Genomic DNA, 17,344 nt, shown 5'->3' with positions numbered 1-17,344 from the left:
GATTAAGTGTATTAAAGTGCATTAAGGTTCATCTGCTGCCTGGAAGAAGTTGAATGCAGAATGCAGAATCAGGGTGCAGAGGGTAGTGGTGATGCTGTTTCAATCTGAACATTCCTGTCAGGCATATGCATGTGGGAGAATGTGGGAGGGACGAAAGAAAGGATGACAGACACATCGGCACACTCATTAGAGCCGTTGCTTGGGAAGGTTCTATTCCCATCAGCTCCCACCCCATTAAATCCAGCTGACATGACAGGAATGCAAGCCTAGAGACAGGGCTCAGGATCATTGCATTTTCTCCTGCCTCTCATTTTAATACACATATGAATTATCAAGTCTTACAAGCCTGCACTGCTTTACTTTCACAAGGGAGTTACCATCTATAAACAGTCAATATGCAGGAATTCACAGAATTCCACTCACCTGTTGCTTTCTGTCTTCATTTGCCAACGGTGTTCGTACTGAGTTTACTGCATAAAATATTTGGCTTCTATCCCAATGTGACACTGTTATTAATGATGCCTGAGTTAGTTATGCTGATGTTGGATTCACAATGTAGCTGAAAGTGAACTAGTTACTAGTTTTGTAGTTGAAAAATTCATACTGGAAGATTTTAGAGCATCTAGTGCTATACTGCAGGTGTCTTTCCCTCAAAGTTTATGGCATCCATCTCTGAAGCTTCCTTCCTTCAGGGCCAGCTTCAGCACTAGGAAAGGAAAGAACTGTTTTTCATATTGCTCACAGCCATATTAGGCAATTTTGATACACATTGTCTTACTTTCCACAGCATGCAAAATGATTTATATTGAAAAAAGTCTTGCATAGTGTTCCTAGTCCTTGGATTGCATTTAGTCTGAGCCTAGGTAGTGACTCACACAGATCTGGATAATCCATTCTCTGGACAGTTCAACTGGCCCTGCAGTTTGGAAGCACTTCTCTTAAAGGCAAATAATTTAAAACAAATCACCTGTAAATCAGACTACATCATAAACAATCTTATTTTCTAAATATGTGCTAGTGTCTCTAGATGTACATAGCAGTAGAATTATAATGTCTTTAAGATATCTCTCTCTTCCCTTTTCTGTTCCTTGCTTTTGAAGACACATACTTAGTCTCACTTGGCTTGGGGTTATGCAAGTCAAACTTGAACACAGTGATTCATTTTATCAAGTTTCTCCATTGAGATGTTAAAAGAGCATTGCTAGACCAAAAATCCTGAGCCAAGATAAGTTACTGAGGGAACAGAAGGTCAATTGCCTGCAAAGTTACCTTCTGTCATCAGGCAGCATGTTTTGAGATTGTCTGTCACCTGGAGAGGTGTAAATACCAGAAAAACTAGTGAAATCAGGAAGATCATAAAAGATACCATCCATTGTAGAAAAGGACTCCTAAAAAGAAAACTTCACTTTATTCTGGAATGCAAGGATTGCAAAGTTAAACAGTTAACCCCTACACCTGAACCTGTCTCTGATGAAAGTCTCAGGTTACATGCAGATAAAACTGCAAATGAATTAGGTTTCAATGCTTTGAAAAATGGGATATAATGATACAATACAGAGAAATGGACAAGACAGATCAGCTGAAATATGTTCCAGGTGGAAAAATGGAAATACCTTTATTATTAGAGACTGTGAATTCCAGAAACAGAATTTTTCACTGCAATTATCTACAAAAATGAGAACAGCTGGATTCAAAAATGATTAGCCAGATCGACTGGACTGTCAGGTCAAACTTACACTAGTAAATTAAAAATTCCTAGAGAAGTTCCTGGGCACCAAAACAAACTAGCATGGGAATGGTACATCTCTACTACGCTAGTAAATTCTTCTAACCACCAAAACTAGGTGTCTGCATACAAATTACTTACTGAAAATGGTTCCCGCCATGTTCTAACTTCCAAACCACACCCATGAAATATTTGCAAGTGTGCTGCAACTGTCAAAATCATGTCAAAGAACACATTATTCATTTCTAGTATAAATTACTGCATTTCTGTTTCCAGTCTTACTTAGTTTATTAGCATCCCAGAATCTCTACTTTCAGTACATACAGAACAACTTAATGGTTTATTTAAGAAAGTGGAAATTAGTGTAAGTTAAAACTTGCTCACTTTTAGAGACTGAATCCAATTATTTTTCCCACAGCAGTAACTTCTACTTAGAAACTGAGACGATCTGTTTTCCAATATTGCCTCCACTCATCATGGACTGGAAAGCAGCTTCAAGAGAAATAATGAGATAAATTAGTGCCAAATAAATGTGCCAAGTAACTTAAAAAAAAAAAAGCCTAGAAGCAAATGTATTAAGCAGCTCCCCAAATTAAGAAATAAAAAATAAAAAGCTGGTCTGTAATAAACTGCTAAGGGCTGTTTTGTGTAATAATTTAAAAACCTGATTTGTAAGCAACTATTGTGATACACCATGTAAACACTAAACAGAAAGACAAGGGGCAACTGGAGAGTCCACATATGCCGTAGGTTTTACAAAAGGAAAAGGTTTGTACGTACTCTGTGTAGTACAAGAAATACCAGAAGCTGGTGCAAAATAATAAATCTTTGAGTAAAGAAGTATGAAATATGACTGCTATATTTGATCAAATTACTTCAAAATACATATGTATGCCAGTAAACAGCATTGAACTAAACCATTCTCTTCCTTGTTACTTTCTTACAGCATTCTTACAGCACATCTTGAATCACCAGGCTCTCCAGCTTTGTCTCCGTGGAGTAACAAGGCCCCCTTCATTCTTATATTTTCTTTGTTACAGATTTTTTGAACAGGCTACAGGCTATTTTTTTCCTTTAAAATAAATTATTTTTTACTTCGTTTAGCAATCTCTAATACATTTGCCCCTTTCTTGTGTGTACTTTTCAATTTATTTTTTGTTAGAAAACCCAATAACAAGCACTGTTAGAGACTGGGCTTTTTTAAAGCATACATTCAAGGTTTCCAAAACACAACTTTCTCACCCAGAAGTTCTAAGAAATGGGCAGCACCTTAAATCTTTAAGATCAGGCTGGCTATCACCAGTTGCTAAGGTAGCAGTTTAATAACTAATCCCCCCACCAACAGTAAAACAAACAAACAAATCTCTAAATTTATAGTCAATAGCTTTTTTAAACATAAAATAATATTCTCACAGAACTTTTTAACACCTTGTTAAAAAAATTCTTATAAAAATAATATTTTAGATAAAATACAAAAATCTGAATTTGCAAATTGAACAAAGCAGGTAGTTAACCTCTATTGTCATTGTATTTAATCAGACTATTATTCTTAGAAAACGGTATAAAAATCTTACCACCGATGTTTGCTAAGCCTTCTACCACAGTCTCTCTGACCTGTGAATGCAAACAAATTATTTTAGCTCTCCTCAAACATGATAAATACTTCTTAGAAACATGCCATGAAACTGCCATGGAAACTATGAAAATCTAAAGTCTTGTCTTGCTGCAATGGACAGGTTTGGGCCAGATTCTTCCATCAAGAGAGGACTGAATATTTCCCGATAAACCTGTAGGCAATTTAATGCTTCAATCAGAACATCCCTGCCCCTGCCAAAATTTCACATCTAAGGATTCTCACAGGAAAACTTACTGATCACCTGAAGAATCAAAAACCAATTCAGACAGACCACAGATTTAGGCCAAAGATTAAATGTTGAAGTTCTTACCTTCAATTTACCCTCCTGGATCCACTGGCAGAGCTGTAACACACTTGCTTCTTGTTTGTCCATATAGTTCAACACTAAGAATCTTTCCCTGTGAAAGAAAAGAATGATCCTCAATCTAAGAAAGATTGGCAAGCATATTTTGAAATCTTTACAGATCTTTTCAGAAAACAGTATTACTGAAACTGAAGGGTTATGAGTTCTAACTACAATGAGACACAGCCCAGAGCTCTGCCAGCTCGTTGAGACAGTCCCTGCAGTGGGAGCTTGGCAGTAACCTTGTCTCAGACAAGTAATTCTGCTCAAGTATCAGAAAGAAGAGTAATAAAAATCAAGTAGTATCACCAGAATAAACAAATGTCCAGAAAATGCGAGTGAATTTCTATTCTTTTTTATGGTAAGGAGAATAATTAATGGACCTGCAACTAGATGGCAAGTATGAATTAACTTTCAGGCTCCCCAAAACTTTGCATATCTGGCTGTCACAGCTGCCTACAGCAATCAAGAGAAACTGAAATGACCATCAAAACCAATAGTTACCTATAGCAATGTACTGACTAAATTCTCCACTGCCTTCTACTATGTATGGTATATTTTAGTATTTTTATCAATTTTTTAGAAGTGCAGACAACAGTACAGGGACAAGAAAAGAATTTTGATTAGGTCAATCTGTTTGCACTGGAATCAATTCTCCCCAACTTTCTGTAATGCAATGAATGAAAAATATCCCAGGACTTTGCTCCTAATCTCTGCTTTAGCTCCACTTGAATCCTGATAGGAGATTCAGCAATTCCCAGAGTTGTAGCAAAAAAAAAAAAAAAAAAAATCAATGTTTTGCCTGTATGTCACATCTACCATCCAATTATCTAATAAACCCCCAAATACTAAAAATGTAATTTCAATACAGTCACTGCATCAGCTGCATCCTTACTTTTAAAATATCTGATTTTCTCTCTGCCTGTACTACTACACTTGGAGAGAAGGCACTCTGCAAAACATCTGAGACAGAACCATGACAACATCTTCCCTTGTACTGAAGAATATGTCAGAGACTCCAGGACTAAATCAAGCAACCACAAACAAAGCATAACAGACAACTACGTTAACATGTAACAACATCCCTTCCCAGTTTTCATGCTGATACAGACAAATGTAAGAGAGAATTTCCTGACATTGTGACTATAGTTTCCTTTTTTTTAGTATGGCAACATTCTTTTCCAATTACAAGAGCCTATTGCGGATCTACAGATGACCTTCTGAACAGAGTCACAGCATCATGTACACAAACTACCTGGAACCTGATCACAAGGTCTGGAGGATAAATGTACCTCGTGATATTCCTTTCTTTCCGTATTTTTTCTATGTCAGGAGGCAGCGGAGGAGGATAAGGCACATCTTTGTTATACTGAGAAATCTGTCCACACAGGATGATATGGCTGTTCTGATTCATCTGTTTGGGACAGCACAAAATGAAAAAAATTACATTATTTGGTCTCAGAAACTAACTTTTCAAGTGATGGAATAGATTATATTGCAAAATTTCCCTGTGGGTATCCTTATTTAGAGCCACATTTCCTAGAAAAGAGTAGGAGAATTGCAGACAGTCCCATTCAACCTATGACAACATTCAAACAGAGAAAAGCAGGCAATAGGGGAAAAATAAATGCTATACAGCCTATGTGTAATTTTAAAAGGCATTAAATGCAAGGGATATAAGAAACTGTTACCTTACTGTGTGCCTTTTTTGTCGGAGGAGAGGGGTAATAGGACAAAGAATTTTGATACAGCTATTGGATACAGCTGATTTAGACCTCCCAAAGATGGCATTGCCACCAAAGCCTCCTTGTCATGAGACAGAGGAGTTTCACACTAACAATGAAGAGGGCTGGTCAAAAGTTTGGTCTTTTGTGAAGCCAGAAAATCAAAGCTGACGAAACAAAAGACGACTACACTGACAGACAAGGTCTTTAGAATATTACCAAGTCTCCTGGTCAAAGAAGCAAGACTTTCTACTACTATACTGTCAAGCTAATCTAAATGACAAACACTGATTTAAAATATCTGATTTCTCCTCAGGACCAGGATCAGCACCTGAATTAGATCAATGAAGTGCTCTGCTGTATTGCAGGCTGGTCTCCAGTATGAATTAATTCAAAGCTGGGCACACAGACATTGGAGAATGACAAGAATAAGCCTGACAGCTGGTATAATGACCTGACTTATCACTGCATCACTGATGTCTCCACCAACATTGTCAAAGTAAACATCCACACCGCCTGGGCAGAGTTCACGTAGCTGCTTTGCCACATTCCCCTTCTTGTAATTGATAGCAGCATCAAATCCCATTTCTTGGACCAAAATGGAGCATTTTTCATCTGTGCCAGCAATCCCCACAACTCTAGAGCAGCCCTCCAGACGGCCAATCTGCAGGAGCACAGTTAAAAAAAAACCCACAACAATAAATACCAAACCACACACACAAACAAAACCAAAACAAACAATCAAAAATAAAACAAAAAACCCAAACAATAAAGAGATGTTAGATCATTCATTTGCATAAAGGTATCAGGGGGATGAAGGCAGTCTTAGGGAGTGCTACAGTTACCCCCCATCCCACTAAACCCCAGGCAGCAAAGTTCAGCCCAGCTCCCATCTCATGTCACACAATCGCCTCTTGTCATTTCCTCCTCACACCTAAAGAAGGGGCAGTTACAACCAAGATCTGCCATCTTTCCAAACTCACTGACTGCAGGAGGTTTTGTCTGTAAAGTCATCAACAACTGGCAGTACTGAAGAGCCAAATATAGTATCAAATTACCATCTGACAAATACCATAACATAGATAATAAAAGGCAAAAAGATTGGACAATAATCAATTTAACATTCTTCATAGATTTGCTTATGTATTCTTTCTTCATAGTTCTTCTTTATTACTAAGCCTTAAGCTTGCTTAATAGCTATTGTGTTTGTATATATATTTGTATATATGTACATACACACATACAAACACACCCGCAACATGTTCTACAAAGCTGAGGAGGATAAAAGGGCTGTAAATCTCAAAACACAAAGGATATCATGGAAAATAAAAAGAAGAGGGGCTTCCTACATTTTTTACTGACTGTTTTCAAATATAGAAAAAGAGAAAGTTGCCGGTCAACTCAAAGACTGTTCAAGTGCCAGACTACAATTTAAATATATAGTAAATGCATGTATTTATACCACCTACTTTATTTAGGCTAGTGACAAGTAATCACTTGGGCTGTTTGCTCCTACTCCTGTATCATGACACTTAAGTTTCACACCTAAAATTTCTTTCAGTGAGAGCATGAGCCAAACCTGTGAAACTGGCCCTTACCATGGAATTACACTTGCTCATACGTACAATGATTTTATCTGTACATTGACTAACCAGCATGTTCCAGAAGATAAACCTGGTAAGAGAGCACACCTGTATGTCTCAAGCCTACCCACCTGGCCAGCCAAAGAGCCGCAGGCACCAGCTGCGCCGCTCACCACCATGGTCTGATTGGCACCCGCAGCCACGTGTCCCTTCTCTTTTATACCCAACAAGGCCGTCAGTCCTGTGATGCCGGCTGCACCCAGAAAGTAAGAAAGGCGTCCATTTACAAGTTGTGGGACAAGCTACAAAACAGAAACATGGGGTGCTGCTCATCTCTTTTTAAGGTGAGGTTTTGCTCTTTGCTATTTGATTGTCTGAGGACAGAAGACTAACTCAGGATATTTACCAGGCAAGGTACAACTGGTAGGGACAAGCTAGCTACAGACTAAGTCTACCTTAATAACAAGTTTACACAAAATGAAACAAAGATTATATTTCCATAGTTTTAGAAGAAGTTTTTAAACAAAGTCACTTGCAAGAACTTTAATTATGGAAATGTCAATGAACAGTTGTGAGATAAGAGGCTTCCAGCAATGGTGAATCATCCTTTTGTTCGCATAAAGGATAAAATAGTACCGTTTTATGAAATATTGGAATTGCAGATCAGTGGAAAAGGGCTCTAAAGGAAGCAGCTAATTGGAAACTGTACATATGTAAACTACAACAACATTTTGTGTTACATGAGGATGATGAACACAATATACCTAATGCAGTTACCTCTCCACATTCAACTCAATGTTGAATACCCTTTCACAGATGTAAAATCTGAAGTACAAGCTTTTACTAACACATTAGTGAAACAAATTGAATTAAATGTATCTAAAGACTTAAGTCTTATTACTACATTATTGTGGATCTTCATTCTAACTAGAATTAAGATAATTAACAGAATTAACAGAAGCAGCTTCAGGGAAATTTATTAAAAAATCCAACAGTTGAAATACTAGTGGCATGTCTGTGACCAAGAAACAGCATTCACAGCTTTCTTTGTTAAGAAAAGAGATAAATTGATACAGACTGTGCCACCTGTGAGTTGATTTGTGTCCTGGTTTTGTTAAAAACAAGACCAGTTTCTCTTTTAGTGAATTCTTCCTTCCAGCTAAATTCTTCTATGTAACTGTACTTTTCCGAATTTGCCTGCATGTTTTTTGAGACACTGTGCTCCAGAACTGATAAGGGCGACCAGTGGAATGCAGAAGAGGCTCATGTTTAGATTTACTGCTATAACAACCAAAAATTCTGGTAAGTCCCATAAGTGAGAGGGGCATATTTGCAAGGAGGGGCAGACAGCACAGGTGACTAAAATTGATCAACTGAGTATTCCATCTCATCCACGTCAACTTGCCTTTTGAGTACTGGTTGCTCCAAAAATGTTGGCTTGTGTTTGACTAAGAAATAGTACCATTAGCCCCTATTAAAAAAAAAAATAGGGCTAGGAAAATAAAAATAGTGACAATATAGACTTTGTATTTACATTACCTTCTGCAGCAAGCTTCCATCTAGAATGGCCACTGTCTGCCAGGGCCAGTTGAAGGAAGTGACAACGTCTCCTTTAGCAAGGCTGTCATACTTGCTCTCCTCCACAACCCCAACGCCCCCACCATCAGCAACTTCAGCCAGCTGCCATGGCAGGAGGTAATCTGAGCCCGTGTCCTCATTCATCCGGCAGCGCTGAAAGACAAGGCTTTACTGAGAAGATCTGGTGGAACACATGATTTGGTTATAAGTTCAACTTAAGCTGAGGATGAGATATGTTCAAAACTTCAAACACAAAGGGCTACTAAAAAAATCTCTCAATAAGCCTCAAAATATTCAAAATCTTTTCCTAGATCCTTCTTTCCCCACATTAGCTTGGTACAAAAGGAGGACAGACCATTCTGATCTCTTCCAGCAGTGTTATGTTCTGTAGACACTGCCTCAAAGTCAGCTGTGCAAACAAAGATGACTGGCTTGGGTCTGACAAGAATCCCATAAATGCCATTCCTTAACTGGATGAATCAGAGAAACATAGGATTGAAAAAAAACACACTCAAGTCATCTAGTCCATGCTTATGCATGAAAGAACAGTCAAATATATGCAGACCATCCCTGACAGAGATCTGTTTAATGAAATCTCTTGAAATCTAAGGGGTTTTTTTCTCTGTATCTCCACCTCTAAGCTGAGTTAGTACTTCAGGATTCTTAAACTCTTCCATAATTCCCAAGCTAAACCTACTCTCCTGAAATTAAGACTGTTTCTCTTCTACTGTCTCCACCTATGCATGGAACGAATGATCAGAATTCTCTTTGTAGCAAATTTGCACATACTATCAGACTGGGTCTGCCTGGTTCTCCTACCTTCTCTTCCATTTCAACTCACAACTCTCCCAACCACATCATTTCTACAGCTTTGCAGAATTAGGTGCAAGTGCTGGTTAGGGCTTCATTCACTAATCCTCCCTCTGTTTCCATTGTTTACAAATTATTGACACATTTTTTTTGCCTGCCACCACCCACTTAAGGAGAACATCTGACTTTCATTTGTAAACAAACTGTTAATAGCTAACTAACATTTAAATTGAATCACGTGTTTTGCCTAGAAATATTTTGCCTGATCATGTCCCTCTCTTGCTTCATCATGAAATATTCTTTCTCCTCTACCCACACTCAGTTCATTCCATGGGAAAAAAAAAAAATGTTTAAAATGTATATAAAGAGGCAAAGTTCAAAAAAAGCTGACACAAACAATGGTATACCAGGACTCATGGTCTCCTCCTTGTCCTATGAAGTCATATTCCTGTATATATCACAAGCAAACCAATGCCAAATTCCTTCCCAATATAACTCCAGCAAAATGAACAGAATTACCAAGTTATACTTCAGATACATTTGTCCTGTAACTGGTAGCTTTGTACCTGTCATGATGTTTAACACCACAGTTGAAGATATTTTAAAAACAAATTCTGGCTTAGCTCTAAGTCCATCACCTACCATGTAGGGGTCCACCGAGAGATAAAGGGTTCTAACACGCACTTGTCCCGCTTGGATAGTATCTGGTATTGTACTTTGTTCCAGTCGGAAGTTTTCAGCCACTGGCTCTCCATTCTTACCTAAAATTATTTAAAAGCAAACAAATAAAATAAACCAATATAGAGCTTCCCTTAATCAATCTGGGAAGACTTTTTTTTAAGGTAGTCCTTTTTGAAATATGTTAGGCTATATCTTTACTCAGGTATAAAACTACTGACCAACTTTCAGATTTTGTCTCACAAACCATGATTCAAATGGCTGCACTGCCACCATCCAAATTGATGACCAGCTGATCTGTCAGCTTATGCTTACCAGCACGAGGCACCTGAACCAACAGTTTCCCTACTGTTTGCCACACATAATTTTTATTAACAATTAGGCTAAAGGAAAGAAAAAAACCAGGCTGTTTCAGTTCTCAAAGAACAGTTTGATATACTTGATGTGCTGAAAAGCCTGTAACTTTCAAAACACAGACAGGCATTGAGACTTCTCTCACATAACAAAACCACCGTGCACTATTTTGCCAGTAGCAAATGACCATACATTTTAACCATGTAAGTTTTAAACTCTCACTTTTCAGTCTCTTCTGACTTAGTGAGATTGGGGGAATAAAGACCATTGCCACTGCGCATCTATATGCTGCAAGAGCATCCTTTTATGGCTACAGACACACCTCCTTAAATTAAAGCTTCCAAAAACACCTATAAAATGTAACGGCGGGCTTCAACCTCAGGTTGGTACCACATGCAGCAGATGGACCAGACTGACAACTGTAACTGGGCAACTAGAGCAGGCTACTACTGTAACATTTGATTTGCATTAGAAAAGACTTATTTGGAGGGCACACAATGGTTCTTACCTCCTAGGACTATTTTGGCATTGAGCAGCAAAAAATATCTCCCCAAAAACTTAGTGCACACATCTGTGTCTTCTATAACAGACAATTTATAAACTCACCATTCAAAAAATTGTGCTGACATCTGTAACAAGGCAAATGTGTAAGCAAGGAAGTAAACAAATAGAAGTTTAAATTTAAAAAACAAACACTTTGAAACACGGGAGGAAGAAAAGATTCAATATTTACTAAAAGGAAACAAAAATGAAGAGTAACAAAGTATTTTTTTTAGTTATCTCTTAAAGTGCAAAAAGAACAAATGTTAGAACTAAAAATTAACGTTTGCTAATCTTTTTTCACTTTGCATGCCTACACTTGGGATTTTCTCATATATTATGCATTAACCTTTTTTTTTTCACCCAGGAGTTTAAATCTGTGTATATTGACTAAACAAATACAATTCACAATAAACTTTATTTATTGCTGAATGCAATATTAAGATATATGTCAGTATCTTAAGTTACTGTCTGTTTCTACCCTCAATATTTTGGAGCACTAGGCAACCATAACAAACAGATTGCTCCTTTATCGGAGAGAAATACATACCAGGGCGTGAATTCAGCACTACTCTCTGTATAATCATCCCTGCTTTTGCAGCAGTTTCGCACTGGACTCCTACAAAGAAAAACATTGTTTGAAGGACTGAAACATAAATTTTCTCGAAAAACAATATCAGGCAGAGTATTTTGTAACTTGGAAACTGAGGATGAAATATGTGCCCCAGCAACTTCAGCATCCATGCCCAAAAATCATGTAAGACAACTTCAAATGTAAAATAAACAAACTTGTGAATAAAGAATTTCCAAGTTTACCTAGTTAAAGCCATGGTTTTATACAAGATCACAGTAGCATCTTCTGAAAATACTTAAAATTATAATGTACTGTGCTCCTTGTAAGATCATCACCACCCCCTACCAGGCTGTAGGAGACGCATGTGGTTTGCTTTCCTGTGCCGACTCATGACACTCTGTGCCCACCTAAAAGATTCCAAGGCAGCTTTGCACACGTCGGCCAGATGCAGCTCACTAAAAGGCACACATGCAGCACGCAGGTATAAAACTAAAAGAGATTGTTGATGTTTTCACATGAAATAGCCAGTCTATCAGCAGTTTATTTTCTTTTAAGAAACAGTCTGGCCCAGAGACAAGAAAGAATTGCAACAGATCACCACTTGACCTGTTTTACTGAAAAATTTCTCCTTCAATTTCAACAGTTTAAAAGAGGATTGGAAATCTGTGTTCTTGCAGCTGTGAGAGGCTAACGTGGTCAAAAGGGAATGAACCTGATTTAAAAGGAGAAAAAATGTCTTATATGCTTTCAGAACTAATACAAAATCAAAACATTCTTACTAATATTCTCAGCTGAGTGCAGCAATAACCAGCCTCCACAAAAACCAAGAACATTAAGGAATGAAACATGATAGCTGATGCCTTTGTCATAATATTTATTCTGCTGACAAGAACAGCAAATTGGAGTGAAGCTAAACAGATGAGCCTAGGAAGAGAACATCACCACTCATCTAACATCTTTAATCTCTGAGCATTGCAAAATACAGAACTTTCTGTCTGTAATATTATGGGGCTTACATTACAGCACTCACAGGCCATCAAGAACTACAGCCTGCAGTGCTGAAAAACATAATTTAAAAATTATCAGGAGAAAATGGGCACATCCTTGGCCTTTCCTCTAAAACCTACAACTGACTCAAACCAAAAGTATTTTGTTCATAAACCAGATAAAGGTTTAACATTCGATTGTGTTTGCACTTGAAAAGTTACTTATTAACTTAAAATGATTCACGAGTTATTTTCTTTTCAGTATTTCAACACCTAAGGGTGCTACAAGAAATGGATCTCGAATATGTCTTTACAGTGTCACATCAGTGAAAAATAAGTGACGTGCACAATTCTTTGGACAAAACAATGTAGAACATCAGTCTACAACAAAAGAAAAACCACACTTGGATGAAATTACTAGTTACTGTTTAAAAACAAACAAAAAAAGAGCATTGAAAATACAGGAGTTAACAGTTAAAGAGAGAAATAAAAATCCATTTTTATATCCACACAGCTAATACAATCTCTGGAATAAATGTACTCATGTAAAACCTTAACAGGAAGGATGGCCTGGTATCAGCTTGGGCAGATCTTGGGTTCAGCATCGTACTTCGCTAAAGAATTCCTGTGTCACCCTGGGCACGTCACTTTGTACTTCTTTTATAAAATATTTTGCAGAACAAAATTTCAAATTCCTCTTCAAAACTTTAAAGTGGAAAGGTCTATACCCATAATGGCCTCTTCAGTCTATATAATGCATAAAAACATCAAATTGAATATTTTAACTTTATAGTCCATGTCATTCCTAAGTGCACTTGAATGTAAATGCTTGAATTTTGAATTGTTGAATACCTGGATCCTTTTACAGCAGCTTGGCTGATAACATTTGCATAGCAAAATTATATTCAAGTGGTACAGTTGTTATCCCCAAAGCAATTGTCTTAGCATGTGAGAATTTGTGCTAATTCAATGAGCATTTGATAAACTGTCAGATGTGCCCAGTGCAATTTAAAAGGACGACCATACTCCAGTGAACAATTTGTGCACATACAGTACTTGGCTTAACTTTATAACCACTGATGAGCTGGAATAACAGGTTAAGAATGCAGCGAATATAAACCAACAGTGATGTGACAGCTCACATGAAACCTGGGCAAATCATTCCTTTATATACTATTCATATTCAGTTCAAATCTATCCACAGTTTTAAGGATTTGATCCACTGTTTATAAACCAAAGTAGGCAGAATCACTGCAGAGCTCGTGGCTCACAGAAAGGCCTGCTGTCACTACTGCTGACTCCAATTCTGTTATCCTGAAGCCAAATACCTATATTATGCAAATGCAAAAACCCAATCTGAACAAGAAGAGAGACAATGAAAAGCATTTTTATTGTGCCTAACATATACTTGCAATATCCACTTTCTATGATAGTACAGAGAAAAACTACAGTTCTTAAAAAATAAAAAAAAGCCAAAGATATTAACATATTAAAAGAAAGAAGAAGTAATACAAAGTTTAGATTACTTAGAGTTCCTGACATAGTGAGGGAACAAAAATGCTACTGATTTCCCAGGCCACTTTCACAGCTTTTGGTTGAGAAGCCTGTGTACTAATTCAATTTGAACATCTTCCACATACTGTGAGTGGGTGGACAGAAAGTGAGGCTGGCAACTGAATTGTCACTCATTCCATGACAGCTGTCACAGTAAAATACAGCACTGGAGATGGACATTTACTTCTAAATATCACTGTACTTACTCTATAGTGGAAGCCAGTAATGCCATTATACAAGCAAATGTTCACACCAATATCATACATAATAAGTAACAATCAAATTTTCCTTACATTCTAAAAACACAAAAGTGACTAAAGAAAATAAGTAGAAGCACCATCCTTTAGCACCATAAACTGCAGAAAGCTTTTGGAGAAAGAGAACATATTTTTTTAAAGTGAAATAAAGTGGATTTCTATCATATACATAATCCTTTTCAATGTAGGCTGGATATTAGAAAGAAATTCTTTACAGAGAGAGTGGTTAGGCATTGGAATGGCCTGCCCAGGGAGGTGGTGGACTCGCCGTCCCTGGAGGTTTTTAAACTGAGATTGGACATGGCACTTAGTGCCATGATCTAATAAACGGACTAGAGTTGGACCAAGGGTTGGACTCGATGATCTCTGAGGTCTTTTCCAACCCAGTCGATTCTGTGTGATTCTGTGTGTGATTCTGTGTATGTGTAATGCCAGTGTGAAGCATGCTTTTGACATCTTTTTTTAAAGACCAACATGAAGCAACATGCATTGCTATTTTTTAGCTTTTCCAAACAAAAATAACCTGAGTTGACTTTACTCTTTAAATCAAATGGAGTAAAAATTGCAAGTTTTAACATCATCATTATATGCCAAGATCACCTGACCCACCCAATGAGCACAACAGGAGCATTGAGCGCAACAGGAGCATTGAGCGCAACAGGAGCATTGAGCGCAACAGGAGCATTGAGCGCAACAGGAGCATTGAGCGCAACAGGAGCATTGAGCGCAACAGGAGCATTGAGCGCAACAGGAGAATCCTCAGGCGAGTCTCAAGTATGTTTCAGCACAGTTTTATTCTTATGCCTTTCTCCCATTGCCTTTCTTTTCCCATTTTTGCAGAGAGATGCATGACAACTCATTTAAAAAATGTTAAATAAATTCCTCAGAGCTAAAATGCTCCAGTTTGTCCTCAGCTTAGTTTTTTGAGACTGCCCATAAGACACTTTTCAGTTACATAAGATTTTGCCAGAATGATTCACCTGCTTCCAAGCTGTTAGACCCCCTGCCAGGTGCAATCTAATAAAAAATGCCTCCTGTATCAGGCCCAGGCAGCACGGAGGAAGAAGACAGTCCATACACATGGAGGAAAAGTAAGACTGGAAATCTTCTGAAACTGTAGTGTCAAAATGGCTGGAACAAGGATCCTCAAGACGAAATGCAAAGAAAGAAGTTTCAAGGAAGAATGAGTAACACGCAGGAAGGAAAGATGGGAAGGACTGGCACTAGGAGTCAGTGAGAACAGAGGAATGCAGCAAGAATAGCAGCTTCAAGGCAAGTAAAGCAGGGAAGAGAGAAACAGAATGGGGAGAGACCCAGAGAAACTGAGAATGATAAATGAGGAGATGGAATCAAGGAAACAGAGATGGGAATGGCTGGGCAAGAAGCAAAAAAATGGTAACTGGCAAGGTGAGGTGAAAAGAAATGGAAAAGCAAATGTAATGGAGTAGGCACCAAAGTGTCTACACGTCCTGAAGAAGTTCTGCATTTGAAGAATGTTAATTAAACCACCAACTCAAGTTTTCAAAAAGTAGAAGCCACAATCAATACTGACTGTCATGAATAGAGAAAAACATGTCATAAAAAGATAAGTACTTTCATAAGCTTAACTAATAAATCCAGATTTCTTAATGTTTCAAATCTCATAATCAAATTCTCTGGTGCAAGTGAAGTTCCTCCCACAGCGTTTTCTCCAGGTGGGTTCTCTGACACACTATCAGAGTTGAGGGCAGGCTGCAGGCTTTTACTGAAGAAGGAAAAAGGTAAAATAGGAAGAATGACAATAATAGCAGGACCTTGATCCAGCCTTTTGTTTTTTTATATTACCTGAAACCTAGTATCTTTGACCTTTTTATCAAATTTGACTGACACAGAGCAAAAGTTCCAGTAAGTATACACACTCATATCTACACACAAAAGGATTGTATAAACTTTAACTTTTTACAGAATTAGGTGTCAAAAAAGCTGAAAGCTCTCAGGTGCCACCTCTTTGGCTTTTTTTTTTTTTTTTAATAAATAGTTGTGTTGTACTAGAGTTGCTAAAAATTGTTTAAAACTACCCATACAGAAGGCTTTTTTTTTTTTTTGTTAGTGGAACATCGAACACAAGGATGCAGATCGCTCCCAGGAGACACGAAGCAGCATTTTCAGTACCTGGCACTTCCCTGATGAGCCCGTGATGCAGCAGCCCCAAAGGCTGACCGATTACCCACTTTCCCAGGCGTGACCCAACTCAGAAATCCTTGCTGTCAAAGCTGGGAGGCTGCTCGCACATGGTTCAACACCAGCTTCAGAAGCTACAGACAGAACAAGGTAGGAGCGAGAACCCCGGAGCGGTGAGGAGCAACGTGCCACGTTTACGGGCTGCACAGAAGCCCTGACGTGGGTGCTGAGGAACCCCAAAGGATTCCCCCATCCGTCCCTCAGGGCCACGGTTTGATTCGGGCTCAGTAAAGCCAGACTGAAGCTCCTGTACTAAAGATCAGGCAATCCCAATAGTGTCTTCCAACCATCAAACCTTTGCCCCCGCCTACCCTGCAACGACGAGCCGCCAGCCCCCGAGGAAACGGCTCCTGGGAAGGGGCGCAGGGGCGCTGCCAAGCTTTTCCCAGGCACAACGAGGTCGGAGACCCTTGCGGCTCCACACCGGGCACCAAAGCACACTTATCTCGGCAGGGAAAGGCGAGCGCCCGGTACTCCGTCCCCTGCAACCTCCAAGGTCGCACTTGGCGACTCTGCCCGGCCGGGACGGCACCACCACCGCGCATGCGAACGGGCCTTAAACGAGGAAATGCCGCTTAAAACGGCGGCGCTGGGCCCGCCGGTTGGCGGGGAGAGCTGGGGGGGGCGAGAGGTGGTGGGGAATGTCAGCGGCCCTCCCGCGGCAGCAGGCGCCGTTTTGCTCTCTCCCCCTATTTCGTGGGGAGGGGCTGTGGGCTGGGGTGTCCCGCCCTGAGGCCCGGCTGCCTGTGCGGGTGAGGTGATGGCGGTTCATCTCCTGAGG

At 38.9% G+C, this 17,344-nt stretch overlaps 1 protein-coding gene across 1 annotated transcript; it reads right to left on the bottom strand.

Annotated features, from left to right (window-relative positions):
• Positions 1 to 1,589: 1,589 nt before the first annotated feature.
• PTGR2 (prostaglandin reductase 2) lies at positions 1,590 to 17,119 on the bottom strand. The gene is made up of 10 exons (XM_082058309.1): positions 16,875 to 17,119; positions 11,523 to 11,591; positions 10,043 to 10,161; positions 8,552 to 8,743; positions 7,144 to 7,314; positions 5,884 to 6,093; positions 4,998 to 5,119; positions 3,673 to 3,760; positions 3,301 to 3,340; positions 1,590 to 2,218 (listed from the first exon to the last, which is right to left on the bottom strand). Exons 2-10 carry the CDS (start codon positions 11,557 to 11,559, stop codon positions 2,154 to 2,156), a joined length of 1,044 nt encoding a protein of 347 aa, XP_081914435.1. The 5' UTR covers positions 11,560 to 11,591; positions 16,875 to 17,119; the 3' UTR covers positions 1,590 to 2,153.
• Between the last annotated feature and the right edge of the window lie 225 nt (positions 17,120 to 17,344).

This window comes from Streptopelia decaocto, assembly GCF_964273445.1.
Source record: "Streptopelia decaocto genome assembly, chromosome: 7".
Lineage (NCBI taxonomy): Eukaryota > Metazoa > Chordata > Aves > Columbiformes > Columbidae > Streptopelia > Streptopelia decaocto.
This window is presented reverse-complemented; position numbering and strand designations above follow the sequence as displayed.

Excerpts from the sequence above, each read along its gene's own strand:
- PTGR2 (XM_082058309.1), bottom strand. The coding sequence starts at position 11,559 with ATGATTATACAGAGAGTAGTGCTGAATTCACGCCCTG. Across the intron at positions 7,315-8,551 it reads ATGGAAGCTTGCTGCAGAAG|CTTGTCCCACAACTTGTAAA; the intron begins GTAATGTAAATA and ends TCTGTTTTGTAG. Across the intron at positions 5,120-5,883 it reads GTGATGCAGTGATAAGTCAG|ATGAATCAGAACAGCCATAT; the intron begins GTCATTATACCA and ends TGTCCCAAACAG.